The 21,263-nt window shown below is 43.5% G+C and overlaps 1 protein-coding gene across 1 annotated transcript in view; it reads right to left on the bottom strand.

The window, feature by feature from the left end:
• TENM2 (teneurin transmembrane protein 2) overlaps positions 1-21,263 on the bottom strand; it is a 465,471-nt gene that overhangs the window by 204,486 nt on the left and 239,722 nt on the right. Inside the window, exon 7 of the mRNA XM_089909643.1 lies at positions 16,402-16,607. Within this exon, the coding sequence (XP_089765769.1) occupies positions 16,402-16,607 (206 nt within the window). The remainder of the gene's footprint in view (positions 1-16,401; positions 16,608-21,263) is intronic.

Genomic DNA, 21,263 nt, shown 5'->3' with positions numbered 1-21,263 from the left:
TTTTGGTTACTGGAAATAGAGAGGGAGCTAGAGAGAGGTAAAGGGAGGGGAGGTGAGAGCAGCAAGATGTTGGGGACCACCCAGGCCACAATGTGGCCTCTTCCTGTGACCCCTCCCCACACTCCCAAATCCAAGAAATAAAAAAAGAGAAAAAAACTAAGGGAAATTGTTAAGAGCCTTGATGTGATGGAATTTCTTATGGAAACCAGCAAAGAGAGTGAGCATCTTTCCTGGATATCACGGGGCAAGAAAGCAGAGATCAAAAGATACAAGAGGAAGAAGCCACAGGAACTCAGAAATCATGGGCAGGACGACAGGGCACAGACACACTGAGCACCGAGCAGGGAGCCCCAGCTAACGTTTGGTTTTCCTTGGAAGGCTTGAAGGTGTCTAGATTGGGTTCATAGGAAAGAAAGATCTGAAGCCCAGCTTGCAAGCCTGTGTCTTGCCCAGGCCTCATGCTACAGGGGAAAATGAATATAAAACTATTGGTTCCATCAACAAACATTGAGCACCTACTATGTGCCTGGCCCTCCCTGTTCTGGGCCCTGGGGATCCAGCAGTGAATCATATGGCCAAGGTTCCTGCCCTCCGGGGGACTGACATTGCCTTAGGGGAACAGAATGCCAGGGAGTGATGAGGGCTATGAATAAAAAAGGGCAAACCAAAGACAACCCAAATGCCCATCAAGTGAGCGGACAAGACGATTATAGTGCAGCCATACAACCGCATGTCTACTCAGTAATAACAGGGGTGAGCCACGGACACACACAACAACATGGGTGAATCTCATTGGTATTAGGCTGAGTGAAAGAGGCCAGACACAAAAGAGCACAGGCTACCCTGTTCATAAAACTACAGGGAAGACAAACCTAACCTCTAGTGGCAGAACGCAGATCAGCGGGGGGCTGGTATGAGGTTGCCATGGGGCCCAGGGGAGCTTCTGAGGGGTGGCAATGCTTTATATCGTGATTGTGTTGGTGCTTACTCAGATAGACACACTCTTCACATTTTAGGAATCAAACTGTACACGTAAAATGTGTGCATTGGGCGGCTAGTCATTTATGGCTAAATTCAGTTGACTGAAGCCAAATAAAGTAGAGTATGGGGATAAAGCATAAAGGAGTATCCAGTTTTAGAGTCCCTTGTCGGGAAAGGGCTCACGGAGGGCATGGCGTTTGGGTAGAGGCCTGACAAAAGGAAGGAAGGAGCCACCTGAATATCAGGGAGGAGCATTCCGGAAAGAGGGAACAGCCAGTGCCAAAGCTACGAGACAGAATGAGCTTGGCATGACGAGGGGAGAGCAAGCGGGCCAGCACCGCGGAGTTGGAGGGAGTACGGACAAGACCAGGGGTCTGCAGGCTGCAGAGGGAACCAGCAGGCCACGGGGATGGATGCGCCCACTACAGACCACACTTCTGTCAGCCCTGGAGATGAGGCAGGGAACCCGACAGTCTTTGCGCTCAGGGAGCTGGCCTTCTAAAACTTCAGAGTTTCCTTTCAGTATGACGGTAGCCCGATGGAAGGTCTGCAGAGATGGATGCTCTGACGAACGGTTATAAAAGATGAGACCAGGGCTTCCCTGGTGGCGCAGTGGTTGAGAGTCTACCTGCCAACGCGGGGGACACGGGTTCGTGTCCCGGTCCGGGAGGATCCCACATGCCACGGAGCGGCTGGGCCCGTGAGCCATGGCCGCTGAGCCTGTGCATCCGGAGCCTGTGCTCTGCAACGGGAGAGGCCACAACAGTGAGAGGCCCGCGTACCACAAAAAAAAAAAAAAAAAAAAAGATGAGACCAGACCCTTTTTTTGTAATAAAAAGAGAGCTTCTCACCTGGTGTGTTCACTGTGTCTGGTTCCCCTGAGGGCCCTCTGGGCTTGGCAGGGGCTTTGGCGGTCTGCTGGGTGAAGATAAGCAGCCGATGGGTCCTGCCAAGCCCCACCCCCTGCCCACCAACTCCGTTATCAAGCCTAAAAGTGCGGTTTTCGAAGGAGTGTGTTTTGAATGTCCGGGATGGGATGGGGGGAATGTAGGGGGAAGGAAAAATCAATAGAAAAGGATCGACTGTTACTGCTAAAGAATGTTAGCACCAACTCTAACACCATGGTGAGATCCCAGCACCCCTCCTTCTCAGAGGTGTTTCACAGAGGGATTTCCACGAGAAAGACAGATAAACTTTATCATTTTTTTTTTTGGCCACACCATGTGGCATGCTAGGATCCGACCAGGGATCGAACCCGTGCCCCCTGCGGTGGCAGCACGGAGTCCTAACCACCTGGACCACCAGGGAAGTCCCAACACGGATAAACTTTAAGTAATAAGGCCAGGCCAGGGCAAGGCAGGGACAATGCATTCCCTGGTAGGTGGCCCTTCCTTCTTGGAAATTCTTAGAGGGGCCTAATGCCAGTGCCCGGCAGCCAAACAAGGGCCAGCTCTGCCTTGTCCACTGCTGCAGCACCTCGACACACGGCACATAGTAGGTGCTCAATAAACGTTGGTGGAGTCCAAGGTTATGGCCTGCCTCTGATAGAATGATGTATCTATCTGAAGACAGGGTCTTCTTGGGAGATTGTTAACCCTCTCCCACGAAATTTTCGAGATCAGGGAGAAACAGTTGAAAACCCTAAGTCCTGATCTCCTATTTTCAAGACTTCCCCTCAGTACATAAAAAGTGTGTGTTCCCAGTTTCAAGGGTAATTCATAGCTTTGTGGTATTTGACCACTTTTTTCCTTTTATTTAACGTGGATTCCTAGCAGGGGCTGTGTACACGCTGTAAATCTGCAACAACTCAATCCAGGGTCACAGCTACTAAACCTCCAGAGGGGCTGCTTGGTCCCTCCTTGGTCCCTCCTGGCCTTGTAAGAGCCAGTTCTGAAAGGAAAAGCTATGTCCTCATTGGTAAGTGACGGCTAAAGAAAAGCACCATTTTTTAAAGAAAGGACAATCGTTATGTGAAGCTTCAACACAGCCCATACAAAAGGGGGATCTTCACTGCCCTCAGCTTGGAATGATCTTTCCCTCTCTTCCCTTTCTCTTTATCTGCTTAACTCACCTTCTAAGAGTCAGCTCGGGTAGCATCTCCTTCAGGAAGCTGCCCTAAAATCCTGCACAGGTTAGAATTGGTGGCCTATTTTCACGGTCTTAAACTACCTGTACCCAACTCTTTAGCTAACATTTGATGAGTTTATCATACAAGGGACAGGAACAAACTTCATAAATGATACACGGCATTGACTTTGAGAAATGTACAACGGAATAGCGCTAGCAGGATGCACGCTGTCCACCCCTGTCCCAGCCCACGAAGAGCCGGGCTCGGGCTGGACACGACTGGATGTCTGTGCAGTGTGCCCCAGGAGAGGCACCCCGATCCCCTGCCGCCTCGTATATTTATAAAAGGATTGAGAGGAGACAGGAATCCTGAGTTGTTTCCAATCCTTCCAATCCTGACCGAGTTGGAAGACTCTGATCTTTGCAATCTGGGTTAGAGTCTTGAGGAGGACCAATGAAAACTCAGTTTGCAAACCAGCGCTGGTTTCTGCCAGAGACCTTGCGATTTTCTCCCTGTAGAGACCGCTGGTTGCTAGGTTACCTGCGAGTGAGCGGTAAGGGTCATAACCAGTCAGACTAATCGACTGATCTCCATGGGGTGCTTACTATTTCCTAGGCATTATCTCATTTATTCTCACAACAACCTGATGAGGTACAGCCCTCATTTTACAGATGGCAAAGCTGAATCTAGAGAGTCTCATCCACCAACCTTCAGCTACTACAGAGCAGAGATAAGATTCAAACCCAGACCAAGCTGATCCTGGAACGTCAGTTCTAATCTTCCACCCGGTACCGCATCTTCCAGCTCTCCCTACATGATGCTGCCCTTGTTGCTTAACTTGTCAGGTCCCTATCTTTTTAAATGCCTTTCATCTCTGCATCCCCAGTACTGACATTCAGTGAATATTTGTTGAGCACATGAATGGACTGATTTCATATTTCGTCTTCCCACAAGGCTATGCCCTCATCATGCTGCCTTTTGATCCAACCCGGGAGAAGGGTGGAAGGTGCTGCTCTGAAGACCTAGTCAGCCACAGCGTATGGGTCAAGTTCAGCAATAGTGATGAACATCTCAAGGCTATTCCAAGATGTGCCAAAGCTCTACCACGAGGTCAGAAGAATGGAAGTTTTTACCTCTCATTGCCTTTCTGATGTGATTTCTTATTTACTGCACGTTCCTATTTAATTGTCTTTAGACGGTGGTTTATCAACAATGTCACATTTGGCCCTGTGCCCTCCTAAGATCAACAGGAGGGTCTTATGTGGGCTGCTTGTGAAAATAAATCAAATGTATCACTGAGGAGAGGGAGTAAACTGGGAACGTGTCTAGTCACAAAATGCCTTCCCAAGCACAAAAGCGGAACAGAATCATGGGCACTGGTGGCTTCTCTCAAAGCTGGGCCTAAACCTTTCACCAGGCTGCACTGTGACCCTGGGCAAGTTACTTCAACTCTCTGAGTCTCTGCTCTCTAATCCCTAAGATGCGGACAGTAACATTTCCTACCTCTGAGGGTCACTGTGAGTCCAGCCCAGCTCACAGTAAGCACCAGATCAATACCAGCTATTCTTATGGCTGTTGTTATTGTTACATAAGTGTGACATATTGTAACTCCTTTATGCTAGCAATTCTACTCTTAAGAATTCATCATAAGGAAATTATTAAAAACTAAATAAATATTGAGCTGCATGAGGTGCTTGTACATTTCGGAGATTAATCCTTTGTCAATAGCTTTGTAGTATAGTCTGAAGTCAGGGCGCCTGATTCCTCCAGCTCCGTTTTTCTTTCTCAAGATTGCTTTGGCTATTTGGGGTCTTTTGTGTTTCCATACAAAAACAAACAACCCAATCCAAAAATGGGCAGAAGATCTAAATAGACATTTCTCCAAAGAAGATATACAGACTGCCAACAAACACATGAAAGGATGCTCAACATCACTAATCATTAGAGAAATGCACATCAAAACTACAATGAGGTATCACCTCACACCGGTCAGAATGGGCATCATCAAAAAATCTACAAACGATAAATGCTGGAGAGGATGTGGAGAAAAGGGAACCCTCTTGCATTGTTGGTGGGAATGTAAATTGATACAGCCACTATGGAGAACAGTATGGAGGAGATTCCTTAAAAAACTAAAAATAGAACTACCATATGACCCAGCAATCCCACTACTGGGCATATACCCTGAGAAAACCATAATTCAAAAAGAGTCATGTACCAAAATGTTCATTGCAGCTCTATTTACAATAGCCAGGACACGGAAGCAACCTAAGTGTCCACTGACAGATGAATGGATAAAGAAGATGTGGCACATATGTACAATGGAATATTACTCAGCCATAAAAAGAAATGAAATTGAGTTACTTGTAGTGAGGTGGATGGAACTAGAGTCTGTCATACAGAGTGAAGTAAGTCAGAAAGAGAAAAACAGATACTGTATGCTAACACATATATATGGAATCTAAAAAAGAAAAAAAGATTCTGATGAACCTAGGGGCAGGGCAGGAATAAAGACGCAGACGTAGAGAATGGACTTGAGGACATGGGGAGAGGGAAGGGTAAGCTGGGACGAAGTGAGAGAGTGGCATGGACATAAATACACTACCAAACGTAAAACAGATAGCTAGTGGGAAGCAGCTGCATAGCACAGGGAGACCAGCTTGGTGCTTAGTGACCACTTAGAGGGATGGGATAGGGAGGGTGGGAGGGAGACGCAAGAGGGAGGGGATATGGGGATATATGTATACGTATAGCTGATTCACTTTGTTATACAGCAGAAACTAACACACCATTGTAAAGCAATTATACTCCAATAAAGGTGTTAAAAATTTTTTAATCTATAGAATGAGTTATTTTTGAGGCATTTAAAATGAGTTTATGGAAGAATATTCAAATTTAGAAAGTTGTTCCCTACTTATCATTATGCAAAGAATCAGAGTAAAAAGCGTATGTATGGTATGATCCTATATTTGTAAAAATGATTAATGTATGTGAACAGAAAATATACTAAAAATGTTAACGTTTCCTTTTTTTCTATCATTGGCATATATTCTTCTTATAATGAGAAAACCACAAATAAAAGTTATCTTTTAATAAAACAGTTGGAATTTGTTTTGTTTTGTTTGTTTGGGAGCTTGTGGGGTTTGCATTACGGATGCTTTGAAAAACATGATGATAGCTTATACCATTTCTTTGTGCCAGTCCAGTTGTAAGTGCTTTATAAAGATTACCTCGTTTACATCTAACAACAATGCTATGAATGTATAATATTATTATCTCCATCTTATAGATGAAGGAATCAGGGCACAGAGAGGCTGAGGGACTTGCCCAAGGTCACACAGCTTGGAAATACTGGAGGTTAAAATTCAAGATCAGGCAGTCTGGACTGGTCCACACCCTTACGCCCATGCTTGTCTGTGTCTGGAACAGCTGCATAGGCATTCCACAGAATGTTTATTTAAACTTTATTTTTGTGTATTTATATGCTTAAAAAATTATATTTAAATACCCTCCCTGACTTGACATATACAGTAGGATCTAGTTATCTGAGGATATTTGGAATTAATAAAAGGTCACTTAAAATGGATGCTCTTAACATTGATTGATTCGGAATTTACCTTGAAAAGTAAAACTGTAATTATGAAAGTATTTTTTACCTGATATCTAGGAATATTCAGGTTATACTTGCAACTACGCTCTCATTTTTAGAACGAACACTGAGCTTTCCTACGTACACAAACATGAGACACCAAACATTTCATTGTCCCTCCACTTCACTGATTGCAAAATGCATCCTGTTTTCAGAGATGTCAAAAGATGAGCATCGTGTGTATCTCAGAGTTGATGAAATACTCGAGAACAATGCAGCATCCCTGTAGCTTGACTGGTGCAACACAATCAAATGTAAACATACTGGAGGTCTTCATCAAATTTTCCAGGACCTCTCTTTACGATATTAGAACCGCCCTCTTGGAAGCGCTGATCTTGTCGCCTTCCTTGCCACTTCTCTCTGCCACAGTACTTAACTGTGCTACCTCAGCCAGATCTGCATTTACCCAAGGCTTCCCTGGGCACTTACAGGCAGATCTCCAGCATCACTTTTGTTGACTTAATGAAATTCTCGTCTTGGGCTTGAGTTGTAATTTTACTCTGTCAGCATTCATGTTGACATTGTACTGCAGGATGTTCCTGGAAATGACTGCTGGCAGAGAGGAGAAAAAGGAGGTGCCAGTCTGCTGTGTTCAGTGCATACCAGCTTTGTGACCCTAAACTCTGCCTCAGTTCTTTTGTCTGTAAAATGGGGCTGCTCCTAATGGTGCCTACCTCACAGGGTTGTTGTGAAGAGAAAATAATTCATGTGAAACAGTCCTTGGCACACTGGAGCCCTCAAATAATGCTATTATTATTATAACTAGTGTTAAATGGGGAGGGATCTCTGAGTGGAGAACATTTTTATAAGAGATCAGATGACTGATAGTAATTTTTGTCTTCTAACATCTTTGGCTTCCCTACAAACATCTGTACTGAGGGGGGCTTCAAGGAACATTTTAAAAGCTGTTAATTTTTGTGAAGATCTTGGAATAAATCTTTTCTAAGTATCTCTGAACACAGATCTGAACTTCTGTTACTCTGCTGTTTATTAGAAAACTTCAAGATCTGCACTGGGCTTTCTTTGAATCCACCTGATGTGTGTCTGCTCAGATAAGGTTGTATAAGCAACTGCGCTGGTGGATCCTGCAAGCAAATGCCAGGCAGAGCAGAGGTTCAAGTTCATGTCAGGATGTTAAACCACGAATGCAGTTTCAAATGAACATGTAACTGCACCCCAATGTTCACAGTAGCACTGTTTACAATAGCCAAGATATAGAAGCAACCTAAGTGTCCATCAACAGATGAATGGATAAAGAAGATGTGGTGTATATATACAATGGAATACTACTCAGCCATATAAAAGAATGAAATTTTGACATTTGCAGCTACATGGATGGACTTGGAGGGCATTATGCTAAATGAAGTAAGTCAGACAGAGAAAGACAAATAATGTATGATACCACTTATATGTGGAACCTAAAAAATATAACAAACTAGTGACTATAAGAAAAAAGAAGTGGACTCACAGATATAGAGAACAAACTGGTAGTCACCAGTGGGGAGAGGGAAGACGGGAGGAGAAATATAGGGGTAGGGGAGTAAGAGGTACAAACTATTAGGTATAAAATAAGCTACAAGGATATATTGTACAACGTGGGGAATATAGCCAATATTTTCTAATAACTATAAATAGAGTACAACCTTTAAAAATTGTGAATCACTATGTTGTAACCTGTAACTTATATAATATTGTACACGACTATACTTCAATTTAAAAAAAAGAACATGTAGCATGTTCCAGAATGGTGTTTTTTTTTTTTTTTTAATAAAGAGTTTCACAGCTTATTTTAAGTTTGGGGTGCAACCTCTCTACTTCTGTATCTAAGGCAAGGGATGTGAGTAGATATTTTAAGTGATTTAACCTTGAAACGATTATTTTCTCTCTCTCCTCCTTCAAGCTTGTGGATCAATTTAATTGAAGACCAGCCAGAGCCTGTAAGGGAAATGATGAAAGAAAATACAGTTGCTCTTTGCAACTGCTTATATATATTCACTGTGATTTTTCTCAAAGCTGTGCAGACAAAACAAAGTACATAAATAAATTGAATCCTGAGAGTGCTATAAGATTAGAGTCATCATCTATAACCTCTTAATGCTTGTTTTACTCAAAATAGACTCAAGCTTGTCACAGACCTACTTTTCTTAAAGACAGAGAGATTACTAAAATTAAGAAAAGTATAAAGAATATGGTGACAAATCACCCATATTTTAACCACTCAAATGAATAAATGTTAGCATTGTGTCATATTTATTTTCAGTCTTTGTACGTGTGTGAGCAGGCATGTGTCTTAGAGATGGGGAAGGGCTTGCCTTACCTTTAATGTTTTATTATGGATAAAAACAAGTACTTTTTTTTTTTTGATAGGAGGTAAAATACACAGAATTTACTTTTCATTCTAGGGTGTGGCAGGCAGATGATCCTTCAGGAAATTGTATTTTATTTTATTTTTTATACAGTAGGTTCTTATTAGTTATCTATTTTATACATATTAGTGTATGTATGTCAATCCCAATCTCCCAGTTCATCCCATCACCACACATCCCACCGCCCCGCTGAACAAGTACCTTTTTTTTTTTTTTTTTTGTGGTACACGGGCGTCTCACTGTTGTGGCCTCTCCCGTTGTGGAGCACAGGCTCTGGATGCGCAGGCTCAGCGGCCGTGGCTCACAGGCTCAGCCGCTCCGCGGCATGTGGGATCTTCCCGGACCGGGGCATGAACCCGTGTCCCCTGCATCGGCAGGCGGACTCTCAACCACTGTGCCACCAGGGAAGCCCTTTGAACAAGTACCTTTTAAACCTAATTCTCAGTCCTGTTCTCCTCACCTATTCCTACGGGTGACTAACCTCATGAGTTTAGTTTCTCTCTCTGTGTCTCTGTCTCCATCTGTATACATGATTATTAACATACACACATATAAACATATATATATATATATACACACATACAATAAACATACATATACAGAGATCAAAACATTACAATAAAAAATACGGATTTGAATTATAAACCATGCTTATACTAATAAAACTGTCACATTGATTTGTTTTATATATGGGGTTCTACAGAAGATTTCACTTGAAGATTAAGGTCTTTGTCTGGAAAATTTGAAACTCTTGACTTACAGCACCTCTGAGACTCTGCTCAGTCAAAATATGTGGTTTGGTGCTGCCCCCTTTTACTCATCCCTGCTTTCTCTGTTTCTATCTTTCTCCCCGAGTTCCATGTTCTCAATAACTGACTTTTTTGAAAAACATTCAACGTGCCCTCCCCGTGCATGCCCATCAATACAAGGTCCCTTGTAAAACTCAAGCATCTTCTGAGATTTTTCCTGCTTGGTGACTGCCCAGGAGGGTACCCACTGATTTAATTGGCAGTTTCCATTCCTATCAGGAGGCCACCAGATAATCACAAGGGGTGTCCTGAGAAAGACCTTTCCAGAAGCACCTTTAGTCCAATAAAGAAGAAACCAAGGTTCTCTTGGTTTCACAAACTCTTTCTCCATACCTCAAGCTCTTTTGCAAAGGAAGGGTCTGAAAAACATGCCTGTAAAAATATGCGTCCCTTCAAAATGAAATTAAAATGCTGTGCGGTGAGCTATGCAAGCTGACAGCCCCAAACCCTGGTATTCTCTCCCCACTAAGATCCCAGAACACAGCTCTGCAGGAAGACAGAAGTCCAAGGAGAGCCTGTCTGCCTGCATCATGGGCACTGGACAGGGGCACAGTGACAGAAGCGGGCTGCTCAGAACACGTGGGCGTCCCACCGACCCAGGGATCCAGTTACTTCCACCTCTAATGGAAACTGTGTGCAGTTGACTTGCTTGGGCAAGAGAGAAGGGGACAAGGAAAGACGGAATTCATTTTCAAACAAGGCTCTGAATTGGAAAGGGATAAACCGAGCTGGCGAACAGCTAACCCCACTCGTCGCTATTTATAAATCTGCTTTGAAAAAATGTCATTTAGGGGAATTCTGCTGAAGAGGACAACAGGAATGTTTGCTCGGCTCATTTGATCTTGGTCTGCACAGGCTCGATCTGCCATATTTGCATTTCTTTGGTATGATCACGGGGCAATTTGTGGTCTCTTAAATCGTTCCCTTCTATCGTTCAATGAATGTGTGGATAGTTTTGTTTCCCATCCCACAGACACACCTCAGAGTAAAGCACTGGGGTTGACAGTGTCTGCTTCTATCTTAGCGTCATTCAATCCCTACTACCTGCCTCTAATCAACCCTTACAGCTGGAGCTGTAAGCCCACCCCCCCCCCCCCCCACACGTTCAAGTGGCCTCTGGAAGTGACTGGGCTCTCATGGCTCCATCAGTCTGAGTGATGAAATAGGCGTTTTTAATACTCCCTAAACAGGACTGGGGAGAAGGTGAAGTCCCAGCAGACCTCCCCAGCGTTAACTGCATCTTGTTGGTTCGGTTAATCATGTACCTAATTTGCCGATTATTGACTTGTTCTCACGCAGGATTTTACTTGGCTTGACATATCAGTAACAATCAGTGATGAACTGTCAAGTAAACCTGCTCCCTGCCTTACCCACCAAGATGCTCACTTGCATCAACAGCTTCTGAGATTCCCTTTGATCCCTAGCAGTGCATCCAGGTCAGATGATGATGACGATGACGACCTTTAAGTCTCACCTGTTTCCCCTCTAGAACTGGGCTCAAGCAAACCTGACACAGTTTGTAGGATTTCAAATACTCGGCAAGATGGACTAGGCTACCTCACATACACCAGCCCCATGAGAATCTGAGTTGGTAGGTTGACAATGGCTTAAATGGCTTAGATCAACTTTTGTTTTTCTTTTTTGTCTAGGTCTTAAAAAAATGGAATGCAGGGCACCAAAATGCTGCATTTAAAAGACAATGGGGGCTTCCCTGGTGGTGCAGTGGTTGAGAGTCCGCCTGCCGATGCAGGGGACACGGGTTCGTGTCCCGGTCCGGGAAGATCCCACGTGCCGCGGAGTGGCTGGGCCCATGAGCCGTGGCCGCTGAGCCTGCGCGTCCGGAGCCTGTGCTGCGCAACGGGAGAGGCCACAGCAGCGAGAGGCCCGCGTACCGCAAAAAAAAAAAAAAAAGAGAATGGGATAGCTACCTTTCTAACAGACAAGGATTAAACAATGATATCCAGTTTATGCAAGAGTTCAAGTAAATAATATGGGCACCTACTGCCGCTGGTGGGCAGGAGAGTAGGGAGGGTAATTGGTATAAACTTTCAGAAGGAAAATTTGGCAATTAGTATAAAATCCTTAAGGGTTACTTTCAGGAAAAGAACTAAGGGTGTACACAAAGACTAGCCATGAGGACAGGTCTCCCAACATTTTATCGTTAAGGCATAAGGGCCTTTCGTTGGGATATCTGGTGCCCCTCTACCCAGGAACCTCAGAGGACTGTAATTCCAGCTCCATGGAAGTTAGGATCTGACTTGCTTTGGTCCATATGAGAAGGGCTTAAATGATATGTGACATTTCCAAGCAGCAGTCTTTTGGGATTGGTGCATAACTCACCATCTTCTCCTTCCTTTGCGATGGGGTACTAGTTATGTTCCTGACAGTGGAAATTCCACAGGTCCATGCCCTTGAATGAGACTGACATAGAGCAAAGCCCAATATCACCCAAAGTGAACACGTGAAGTAGGATGTTCCCAACCTCAACATGTTTGCCATTTGGGGTTGGATAACTCCTTGTTGTGGAGAGTTCTCCTGTGCGTGTTTAGCAGCATCCCACCTGCCACTGCCTGCCAGGAGCAACCTCTCCCCAGGGTGACAACCCAAAATATTTCCGGACACTGAAGAATGCCTCTGGGGTGGGGAAGAATTGCCCTGTGTTGAGAACCACTGATATAAACAAGAAATAGCCTCTGTTGCTTTAAGCCACTTAGATGCTGAGTTTTTTTTTATACTGCCACTGATATCCTTTTTTTTTTTTTTTTTTTTTTTTTTTGCGGTACGCGGGCCTCTCACTGCTGTGGCCTCTCCCCTTGCGGAGCACAGGCTCCGGACGCGCAGGCTCAGCGGCCACGGCTCACGGGCCCAGCCGCTCCGCGGCACGTGGGATCTTCCCGGACCAGGGCACGAACCCGTGTCCCCCGCATCGGCAGGCGGACTCTCAACCACTGCGCCACCAGGGAAGCCCGTGCCACTGATAACCTTTTACTATAGCAAAAACACTACATAACTATTCAGCAAAAGGGGACTGCTTCTAATTACAGGCGTTTTTACTTCCTTTTGTTTTTCCGTGCTTTTAAAATTTTTCTGTAATGAAAACAATTTGTCCTTTGATAAGAAGAAAAAAAATGAGAAAATTAATTTTATTTTAAAAACCTATATTTACATCATTGCTTATCGATAGACAGTATTGACTAGGGCCACGCAGGACCTCTAAGTACAATGAAACACTAGTGTACCATATCTTTATATTGTGCTTCTGTTTGCAGAGTGTTTTCCCATCCTCCCTTTGTTGTGGTAGGGGTAGTGTAATTATAGCAACACTGTGAGGCAGGGAACACAGGTAGACAGGGAAACTGAGGCTAAGAGAGGTTAAGGCGCATGTCCGAGGACACCTGGTTAGCACGTAGCAGGGACTCCATCCTCAGTTTTCTAATTCCAGGACCTTCTCCCCTATGCCATGCTACCTCTGTACTGTATCACTGTAGAAAGCCACGTTCAAAAAGTCAACTGGGACAGACTCTGATTCTTTGGGAAATTTAAACAGGTAAGAAAGGATTCTCCCCTGTATTTAATATCCTTGGACAAGGATACCAAATCTTGTAGGCACTTGGTCAGAGCATGATACTCAATAAAATTTAAGCATAGCCATTCATGCAATGCAGCCAAGAGAATTTCATATTCCTCCCCCTCCCCACTTCTTCCTCTTTCTCTCTTTTCAGCTCAAATGAGTCACCTTGGCTAGCCTGCCAATCCCCATAGAACTTATGTTCCTTGATAGGATATGCCAATAGAAATGAAAAATTCTATAATGGTTTGAGACGTGAGTTAGTCACCTATCACTGCGAGGGGCTAAGCTCCATCTCCTGCGGGAAACGTAGCTCATCAAATGGACATGAATGCACGTCATGATAGCGAATGATCACGAGAATGCGTGGGGAGTCGTCTTCTCCTCTCTTGCTTTTTTTAAGAAGCGCCCCTGTATTGTACCTGTCTTGTGCATTCTAGGCATCTGCACCTTGTCTTGCTTACCGGACCCTCCGACGCACGCTAAACTCCCAAACTGGGAGCTGGACGGCAACCCTCTGTGCACACCTACTGTCCCCGGAGTGGAGCTATTTTGAGAGGCCGATCACTAGAACAATCACCGGCTTAGCAGGAGATGGACAGCGTGGTGTAGCCACAAAAGGAGGAGAGACACTGTCATTGAGGGTTTGAGTCCTGAAAGTCAGAACAGCAGGGAACCTGGGAAGAGTACGCTTCTGCCTGCTGTCCACTATCACTCAGTTTCAGAGGGTTACCTACTTGACTTGCCATGATCGCTGGCCCTTCCATGATTCTGCTCAGAGCATGCAAGCGAAGGGGGATCGCAGCGCTTCGGAACAATGTCAAAAGGGAGAGGTTCCCCACCCCCCCCACCCCCCGCCGCAAAGCTCCTGGCATCCAAGGGGCTGATAGGGAAGTTATGCTCAGCTGTGCCCAGAGGCATGTTCCTACTTACTCAAATAATGCCAACAAGTAGATTTCACTGCCGTCAATCTTTCATTATGCTACAGTAGAAAGAGTGGAGCCTGAAGGTCAGGGAGGCCCCCTAACAATTTGCATAACTTCCCAGACCAGCACCCTGCACCTGGCCAGAAGTTACAGAAATGCCTCAGGGACTCCTCTTAGCTGAATCCTTCTCTTTCTCTTGATGAGAATCTCTTTAAAGGACAGACGTGATTTTTGTAACAGGAGTTCTGCTTGGTCATGGGCTATGTTAACTCATCTCTAGATAATCAGTGCTTAGACCAATAAATATTTTTCTGGATGGATGGATGGAGGACTTATTGATTACCACTTTACACATTGATCCCTATAGCATGGGCTGTGTATGTTAATATAAGCCTACACAGCTCTCCCTGCTCAAAAAAGAAGTAGTCCTTTTAGTCCCTTATATCGATCGTTTCAGGCTGTAAAGATGGGACCGCAAATAAATTTCATCTTGAGAGCCAACACCAGTCAATTGGTGGTGGCTGCCTTTAGGGTTCTCTTGGAGGTATCTGTGCACCGAGTTTAGTGAGGAAAAAGTGCAGTCATCGATTAGCAATGTCTGCTGTGAGCTAAGGACAAAGAAATGGTGGCCTGACTGCTCTGCATTTGCCAATGGGTTTAAAGCTTTAAATTCTTCCAGTTGAATTTTCTGGATGAATACCTTCCCAACACATGTTTAAAAAGGTCAGCTTTGACTGGATATAATGGGTGGTTAAGGGTGTTTTTCCCTCCACTGGTGTATTTTCCTAATGTACTTCTTTATATACTCGCTGGATTTGAAAGCAAGTGAGGCGGGAAAACACTGCTTGGTTTTCCTTAGGATATACAATTCTTATTGGAAAAGAAGACCAAACTAGATGAGGGTGAATTTATCCCAAGTGGGATGTATAAGAAAATCTCTACCAGGAAAAATGAAAGGAGGGATGAGAAGAAAAACAATGAAATCCATATTCTAATCTAATCTTGTCATTCCAAACGCTGGGAATAATCTCACTTATGCAGTGTCAAGCACTCCCCAAGGCACTTAGTACGGGGAAGCACAGGGAAGCCACAGGGAAATGGTTGCTGAATTTTGGTTAACGTTACGTCACTCTTTTCAAACACAGTGGGATGTCTCCTAGTGATGTTTTAACAAATAACTAGACCCCTTGAACAAAAAGTACCCAAGGATGAGCAAAGGTCTGGCAAAGGTGACGTCATCAGGTGGGGAGGTAACCGTTTTCTTTTTCTGAGAAATCGTTCCCATACCATAAATGTCACCACTTTACAGTGTGGCAGTTTTTAGTATATTCACTCTGTTGTGCAACCATCACCGCTATCTAATTTCAGAGCATTTACATCACCCCGAAAAGAAACCCCAAAGGTATTAGCAGTCAGTCCCGATTCTTTCCTCCCTCTCCCCTGGCAATCACTAATCTCCTTTTTGTCTCTAAGGATTTGCCTATTCCAGACAATACAAATGGAATCAAACGATATGTAGCCTTCTGTATCTGGCTTCTTTCATTTAGCATAACATTTTCAAGAGTCATCCATGTTGTAGCAGGTAACAATATTTCATTCCCTTTTTTTAAAAAAAAATATTTCATTCCCTTTTATGTTTGAATACTATCCCATGGTAGGGATAGATCACATTTTGTTTCTCCATTCATTAGTTGATGGACATTTGGGTTGTTTCCACTTTGGGGCTATTGTGAATAAACACTGCTATGAACATTTGTGCATATTGTTAAATGAGAAATAAAGTTTTCAATTCTCTGTAGGAATACACCTATTAGTGGAGCTGCTGGATCATACTGTAATTCTTTGTTTAACTTTTGGAAGAACTATTGAATTCTTTTCCACAGTGGCCCTCCGTTTTACATTCCCACAAAGCATACAGGAGGGTTCCAACTGTTATTGTCCATCCTTTAGTTATAACCATCCTAGTGGGTGTGAAGTGGTATTTTTTTTTTTTTTTTTTTTTTAAACTCATGGCTATATCAAGCATGTTCCTACCTGGGCATGAGACGGTGGAAGTCCTCTTCTTATGTAAACACCGAAGAGAGCATCCTTCCCGAGGGAGATATTGAACTTTAAGAACTGGGGTTGACTGATGTGAATCTGTGATCTCCAAAACACGCCAGGTGGGACTTCTTGGGTCACCCGCCGACCAACTTCCGCTTCGCCACTGTCTATGCTGCTGTTCTTTAAGAACCAGGGCACTGGAAAATAGGAATTGACACCAAGTCCATGACATGTGTACACATTAGTTGGCTCTACATTTCTGTTTGATTATATGCCAGTATTTAAAAAATATATGATGGTGAAACCCATGGCAAATTTCTCTTTAGGTCACAACTTAAAATATCTAGGTTTTAAATAATAATCCTAGAAACTCATACCCCAGGGCATCTGAAATATTGGCACAGTGCTTGCTAAACTTCTGAGATTACTCTTTACTGATCAACTATCATAAGAGCTGGAGTCTGATAAGTACATGTAAACTCCAAATGTGACAGGGATGTAAAATGATCAGTAGGGAAGGGGAGAGTGATATTAATTTGACACCAGATTTAATTCTTGCAGCTGTTAATTATTCTTTCCTGCCACAAACAAGTCCAATATACTCTGACATTCTCATAAATTAATAAAAAAGAGCCAGCAGTGAACAAACATCAGTCCAAAATAAATAAAATAACTCAACAGAAAATGCTGACTTGCTCTAAGGCTGACCCAACATTGGGTGTCACCCCTTCCCCGCTTAAGAGGAGGGACTTAGGAACCGTGTGGAAACCACACCCCTCTCACGGTGACACTGGGGCATCTCTGTTGCGTTATTTGAAATCACTTATATAGGAACCACTGGTTGCCCATACTCAGCAACCTTCAGAACTTTAATAACAGGAGTTCCAGAAATTCCTATTTTAAAAGAGGGTTTCTTAATAACAACGAACTAGCCAGGGTCTCCTACACTTCGGAGGGTGGTTTCCTTTATGAACACAGAATTAAGAGAAAGCTGGGAGCTACTAGAAGTTGCCCAAGAAAAGTTAACTGATCTCTCAGGGCCTCAACATCATCCTCTCTAAAATGGGAACAAAACCTTGATGGAAGCTAGTTTTACATAGGCCACTTGTGGTTCCTTCAAATGGATTCTGAACTTGAAAGGAAATATAAATCCACAATCTCCTATCGTCTTGAGACCTTCTAAACCAGTTGAAACCAAAATACAGAAAGAACTGAAGACATTTTGGTTTTGAGGGTCTTTTCATTTTTTGATTGATCGCTTTGGCGGCCTTGTGGATCTAAAACTTCTTCAGTCTCATGGGCAAAGGATGGGAAGCCAGCTCCCTCCTGCATTCTGTAATGGACGAACTCTTTGGAATATATTCATCTGTATTTGGCCACAATCCATTGCAAAAGGTTTGGATGGTCAAGAGAGATCATAAGGTTGCAGAAGACTGGCATGAAAGGTGAGTGAGGCATTCTGACTTAGCTGACCTGGCTCTGTGACCACCTGGCCACTGCATCAAGACGATACTCATAAATGCTTGGTGCCGGTTTCTCATTCCAGAAAATGGAGGGGTGATATTCTTGGATCCCTAAAGGTTTTCCATATCTAAATTATACAAGAAAAACCACAGAATGACTTGAGGGTGTAAAGTTATTTTTTTCCCCATATTTAGTTCAATAGTGGATCAAATACGAAGTAAACAGGGGCTTAAAATAAAGTAGAAGACACGCTGCTTTGGACCTTAAGAAGAAACCCTCAACCTCTAGGATAGGGAACAGGCTCCTACAGGAAGTTTGGAAGCTTCCATCACAAAACATTGTTAGGAAGAAAAGAAACTAGTAATCCTTCGTGGGTCAGCTCTTTAGATGGTTTGCTCCTCAAACATTTTTATGTTGCCTATCAGATATGAAGTACTTTCCTGTAGGGGAGGAATACTGCATAGCGTGTAAGAGCAGAGACTGGGCTGAGACTGCCTTGGTTCAAACCCCAGCTTTGATACTTGGTAAAGTGCATCCATTCTCTGTGCCTCTGTCCCTTGTATAATTGGGACACTACTATTATTTATTTCATAGCACTGTTAGGAGGATTTAATGAGTGAACCCATGCAAAGCTCTTCGACTAATTTTTGGCACAAAGTAAGCACTAAATAAAAATTAGCTATCATGATTATTATTATCGGTAAGGCTCTAAGCCTCAAAAGCATATTGCTTATTTTGCTGACATAATGACATATCTAGGGGGAACCACTTGTTATCACCAGTTGATCAGAAGCTCTGATTATTATAAATTAAAAACGAATTTGTACTTAAAAATGCTGCTTTGGACGGGCTCCTCTCCTCACCAGATTAAGGCCTTTGGAGGAAAGGATACAATAAAAAGGATGCAGTAAGGAAGAGCTGTAGGAAAAAAAAAAACCAACCCTGGGGAAAAACAGTTTAGGAGTCTCTGATAGAGACCAGATGTAACCCCAGCAATCACAGTGTAGCAACAAGTTAAAGAAATGCACTAAAAATAAAAAAGAATGCTAAAGAAATCACTCATCTTTAAACTTAATAAAATGAGCTTTCTTTCATGTCTGTTGGGCTTTCAGGGGTTGCTGGGTTAATGACAGGCTATGAAAAAGTAGCAGGGAATCGGCACCCCCGAGCCCACTAATCTGCTGTTGAAACTTAAACGGATTTTGATAATGTCAAACCAAATGAGGACGCCAGAGGTGGCGAAGAGGCTTCCAGGGAGCGGCTGCGCTGGAGAAATTCCGACAAGGAGCCTAAGGGGGTTGGTTCTGTTTTGTTTTGTTTTTTTTTAAATAAATTTATTTATTTTTAGCTGCGCGCGGGCTTTCTCTAGTTGTGGCGAGTGGGGGCTACTCTTCGTTGCGGTGTGCGGGCTTCTTATTGCAGTGGCTTCTCTTGTTGCGGAGCACGGGCTCTAGGCACACGGGCTTCAGTAGTTGTGGCTCGCGGGCTCGGTAGTTGTGCCTCGCGGGCTCTAGAGTGCAGACTCAGTAGTTGTGGCACACGGGCTTAGTTGCTCCGCGGCATGTGGGATCTTCCCGGACCAGGGCTCAAACCCGTGTCCCCTGCATTGGCAGGCGGATTCTTAACCACTGCCACCACCAGGGAAGTCTGGGTTTGGTTCTTATAGTAGTGGGGTCCCCCTTCTTTCAGTAGACCCCAGCTTCAGGACACTGAAGTCAGTAAATTAGCTGCTCCCGCCAATGAGTACAGGCTGACTTCTCAGTAGTCACACTCCCCCACCAGGGTTTCAGATGCCCCGCCCCTCATGTTCCATCCACCAAAGAAGGCAGTGCACCTGGGTGCTGAAGTATAGGTTTTGTAGCCAGACAACTGGGTTCCAATCCTGGCTCTGGTTCTTCCTCGCTGTGTGACCACCAGCAATTTGCTTAACCTCTCTGGGTCTTCATTCTCTTTTTGTTAAAATGGGAACAATAATAGTAACTATTTCATAGGCTGAGAGTAACAAATGGAAGTACACAAAGAAGGTTCCTAGCATATAATAATAGCAAAATATATGCTAGTTACCCTGAATTAAATAAAAGAATGAAAAACGATAAGGGAAAATGTCTGGCTTTTTTTTTTTTTTACCATCTTCATTGGAGTATAATTGCTTTACAATGGTGTGTTAGTTTCTGCTGTATAACAAAGTGAGTCAGCTATATGTATACATATATCCTCACATCCCCTCCCTCTTGCGTCTCCCTCCCACCCTCCCTATCCCACCCCTCTAGGTGGTCACAAAGCACCGAGCTGATCTCCCTGTGCTATGAGGCTGCTTCCCACTAGCTATCTGTTTTACATTTGGTAGTGTATATATGTCCATGCCACTCTCTCACTTCTTCCCAGCTTACCCTTCCCACTCCCTGTGTCCTCAAGTCCATTCTCTACATCTGCATCTTTATTCCTGTCCTGCCCCTAGGTTCTTCAGAACCATTTTTTTTCTAGATTCCATATATATGTGTTAGCATATGGTATTTGGTTTTCTCTTTCTGACCTACTTCACCCTGTATGACAGTCTCTAGGTGCATCCACCTCACTACGAATAACTCAATTTCGCTTCTTTTTATGGCTGAGTAATATTCCATGGCTTTCTCTTCAGAGTAAAGGATTTTCAAAAAGACATTGTGTGTATATGTGATATGCATGTATATATTTACATACATGTATATGTGCATATATGTGTATATATATGTATGTATGTATCTATCAAGAGAGAGGGGAGAGTCTAACTCTTCTGGAATAGACTTAACTATGGGAACAAGCTTAAAATTGGGAGTCAGGCTCTGTTTCCATTACTGATTTTTGGTGGGACTTTCTAGAAGCCTGTTTGGTTATTTTATTGATTAGCTTAGTTTATGAAAATCCTACTTTATTTAGTAACACTGAAAATGTTTTTTTTTTTTACAGTATAACAGGCATCTGGTTTATTTATTTATTTTTTACATCTTTATTGGAGTGTAATTGTTAGCTTCTGCTTTATAACAAAGTGAATCAGCTATACATATGCGTATGTTCCCATATCTCTTCCCTCCTGAGTCTCCCTCCCTCCCACCCTCCCTATCCCACCCCAGTAACACTGAAATTAAGATCCAGTCAGCTATACCTTCACACTGAAGCTCTTTAATCCTTTATACCCTGCCTCCTGCCAGATAAATAGGTTCTTTCTCTGCGTTTTCATAGCATTTACACTTAACTCTACTGCAGCACTGCTGTTGGGTACTATGTTGATTTTACTTGCCTTTCTAAGTGTCTCTTATTAGACGCTATGCTCCCTGAGGTCAGGCAGGGCTACAAATGCATCTCTGGGTTCTCCGTGGTTTGCACCTGGCAACCCATCTATAAATTCTTAT

Source organism: Delphinapterus leucas, chromosome 3 (assembly GCF_059928025.1).
Source record: "Delphinapterus leucas isolate spDelLeu-1000000601 "Yukka" chromosome 3, BTC_Dleu_Yukka2, whole genome shotgun sequence".
Classification (NCBI taxonomy): Eukaryota; Metazoa; Chordata; class Mammalia; order Artiodactyla; family Monodontidae; genus Delphinapterus; species Delphinapterus leucas.
The sequence above is the reverse complement of the archived record's forward strand: the minus strand, read 5'-3'. Positions and strand labels throughout refer to the sequence as shown.